The 2,741-nt window shown below is 42.6% G+C and overlaps 1 protein-coding gene across 2 annotated transcripts in view; it reads right to left on the minus strand.

The window, feature by feature from the left end:
* Nucleotides 1–11: 11 nt before the first annotated feature.
* Nucleotides 12–2,741, minus strand: part of LOC117955247 (collagenase 3-like) — a 3,651-nt gene continuing 921 nt past the window's right edge. The window contains exons 3-10 of one of the 2 annotated variants that reach the window (XM_034889579.1): nt 2,585–2,733; nt 1,951–2,079; nt 1,677–1,838; nt 1,015–1,144; nt 766–899; nt 493–652; nt 268–371; nt 12–171 (exon numbers count right to left, since the gene is read on the minus strand). In XM_034889579.1, coding sequence (XP_034745470.1) covers nt 62–171; nt 268–371; nt 493–652; nt 766–899; nt 1,015–1,144; nt 1,677–1,838; nt 1,951–2,079; nt 2,585–2,733 — 1,078 coding nt within the window. In that variant the 3' untranslated portion in view covers nt 12–61. The remainder of the gene's footprint in view (nt 172–267; nt 372–492; nt 653–765; nt 900–1,014; nt 1,145–1,676; nt 1,839–1,950; nt 2,080–2,584; nt 2,734–2,741) is intronic. The other variant, XM_034889578.1, reaches the window with a different exon arrangement.

Here is a 2,741-nt window from a genome sequence, read left to right on the forward strand (position 1 = left end):
ACTTTAACTCCTTCATTCTCACTCAGAGTGGCTACATAAGCAGCTTGGCCATTAAACTGCTCTAGAAGTTAGTGCAGCGCAGGAAGTAGCTGTTCCTCAACACACGGAACAACCTCCCGGTCCTCAGGCTGTACTCAAACATGTACGGTCCGCTGTAGATGTAAGTAAAACCTGCAGAACAGAGACTCCATGTTAGTGCCTCTGCAAAACAATTATCACTTTGGTTGTTTGGACTGAAATCTCAATTCAGCTTTAAATGGAACTCACCATTGACTTGGAAAGCAGCAGTCACCTTGGTGGTCAGGCCCGAGAACGTCTGATCCACTTGCTTGGGGAATCCCTGGTCCATGGTCTTCTTGGCCTCATCATAACTGAGGAAACAGAGACAATAAATTCACTGATTCAAAATATGTAAACCATCTTGTAAAACATATTTACGCCTACATCAGGTCACCTGAAATAATTTCACATCATTTGATCATTTGAACGCACCTGTAGTAAGAGCTGCCTACAAAGAACAGAGTCTTGCTGGTCTCAGCGTCGTAGAGGGCCGCGTCGATTTTCTTTACACTTCTGGGCAGACCAAAACTGGAAATTGCTTTAGGATAGCCCCTCACAAGATCATAACCGCTGAAAGCCCACACTCTCTGATCTGTATCGAGATCAAAAGAAAATACGTTTTAACATATGCATGTACTGTACTTAAGATACATAAGGTAGTCTTGACAAAATTGTCAGATCAGGAACTTTGGGTAGAACACATACCTTTAAAGAGAAGGACTCTGTCTGACTGTTGGCTTTCATAAGCAGCGTCAATGTTGGTGGGGGCATTGGGCCAGAAGTTTGTAATGAGACTTTGATCGGGTGTATTGCTCTGAGGGTAGCTCCTCCAGAAGAAACTAAGAACCCACAAGAACATAAAACAGTTTATAATTCATATTGTGTGCGGAGAAAACACTCTTAATAGACTACGGCATTAGGATTTTTGAACATTCTACTGTATGTCTGCTTTACCGGTCTTTGAAGAAGAGCATCTCTCCTCGCAGGGTGGCGACAGCATCCAGGACCATGGTTGAATCACAGACATCAGGGGTGGTGGGGGGCTGAGGTTTATCTTTATCTCCATCCGTATCAGGGTTTGGACCTGTACGTTAAATAAATTCACAATCTCATTACAACAATTAAACCAAGTGTTATGTGCTATGTGTACAACAGGCGGGTCTTTTGAACCATTCGTGCACACAGCTACAAAAAGTACTGTATTGTGTATGTATTCCACGTATTTGTTACTGTATGTACCATGTTGAGTGCTGCTGTATAAGACCAACCTGGGGAGACTTTCACCCAGGAAATGTGTGGTCATGTCCCTGGAGTACTACTTAAGAGGACAAGTGTTAAACCAAACCCCACTTTTTTTCTAATCTGAACAAATTGTCCTGGTGCCAGAACTAAACTTTCGTTCATCTTTTGTCTGCTAAACTGCCGCTGAAGGACCATCTCCTAACTGTGCCATGGACTAGGCTTACAGTAGAATTTCAGCAAATAAACTTAACTGACCGTTAAACTTAATTGTCACTTGTCCAGTCAGCGGTCGTAATTTTGTAAGATATCAAACAAACTGGTTAATGAGAATGCGTTGCAAACAAATCCGGATGATCCAGCCAGTTAGTACTAACCATAGAGAGACTGGATGCCGTTGACATCATCCCGGGGCAGAACAAAGGTCTCTGGGTTATTGTAAGAGTACACAGGGTACATGAGAGCACCAGGATCATCAGAGTGAGACAAGCCCAGGGAGTGGCCAAACTCATGGGCAGCCACCATGAAGAGGACGTAGCCTACAGCAGGAAACACAGAAGTACAGGTTAGTTACAGCTCCTCTCCGTGATTATAGCATGTCAAAACATACACTGACAGTAGCAGTGGGTGAGTAAAAGAGAACAAACTGACCGGTATTTGAGCGGAAAGTGAAGGACTCATCATCATCAAAATGAGCGTCTCCCCCAATGCCAGGGGCTGGGGCGAAGGCATGGGCAAGTGTGCCATCAGGGCCATCAAAGGGGTAAAAATCACCATGTTCTGTTGACAAGAAATCATACTCGGGTCAAGTTTTCCAAACCAAACAGAGCTACAAGCCATGAACAAGTGTAAAAAAACGCAAATCAGAACGGGGTTTTTAACCCTCATGTTGTCCTTGGGTCAGGTTGACGTTTTCAGTTCCTTTTTAAGTTATTTAACAAAAAATGGACCAGCGAATTAAACGCTGAAAATGTCAACATTAAAAACATCAAAAATCTTTGAAAAAAACATAACAAAATATGAGAAAGCACCCACAACATTGAAAAAGTGAGAAAATGTGGTAAAAAAACAACAAGGTTGAAAAAAAATGTGACCAAAACATATTTTTTTTCATGGTTGACAGGAAGACAATACAATGGATCAAATGCATCCTAGCACTATGAGAGACACAGCAAAACACATGTAATTATAGCAAAGACGCTTTCTGAGAAGTCACAACCAATAACCTAATCACAGAGAGAGTAAATAACTGGGAAAGACACAGGAAAAGTGATTGTGAACTCACCTTGGCGGCCAAAGGAGATCATGATGTCAGCGATGCCACTGTAGATTCTTGTGAATCTCAGAGGAGTGACTTTGGCCCAAACCTGCAGAGCTTTCTCTATGGAGTCATCTATCTCTGCCACAGACATGTCAGGTGTGTAGTTCTCTATCCTGTAGGA

Source organism: Etheostoma cragini, chromosome 13, assembly GCF_013103735.1.
Source record: "Etheostoma cragini isolate CJK2018 chromosome 13, CSU_Ecrag_1.0, whole genome shotgun sequence".
Classification (NCBI taxonomy): Eukaryota; Metazoa; Chordata; class Actinopteri; order Perciformes; family Percidae; genus Etheostoma; species Etheostoma cragini.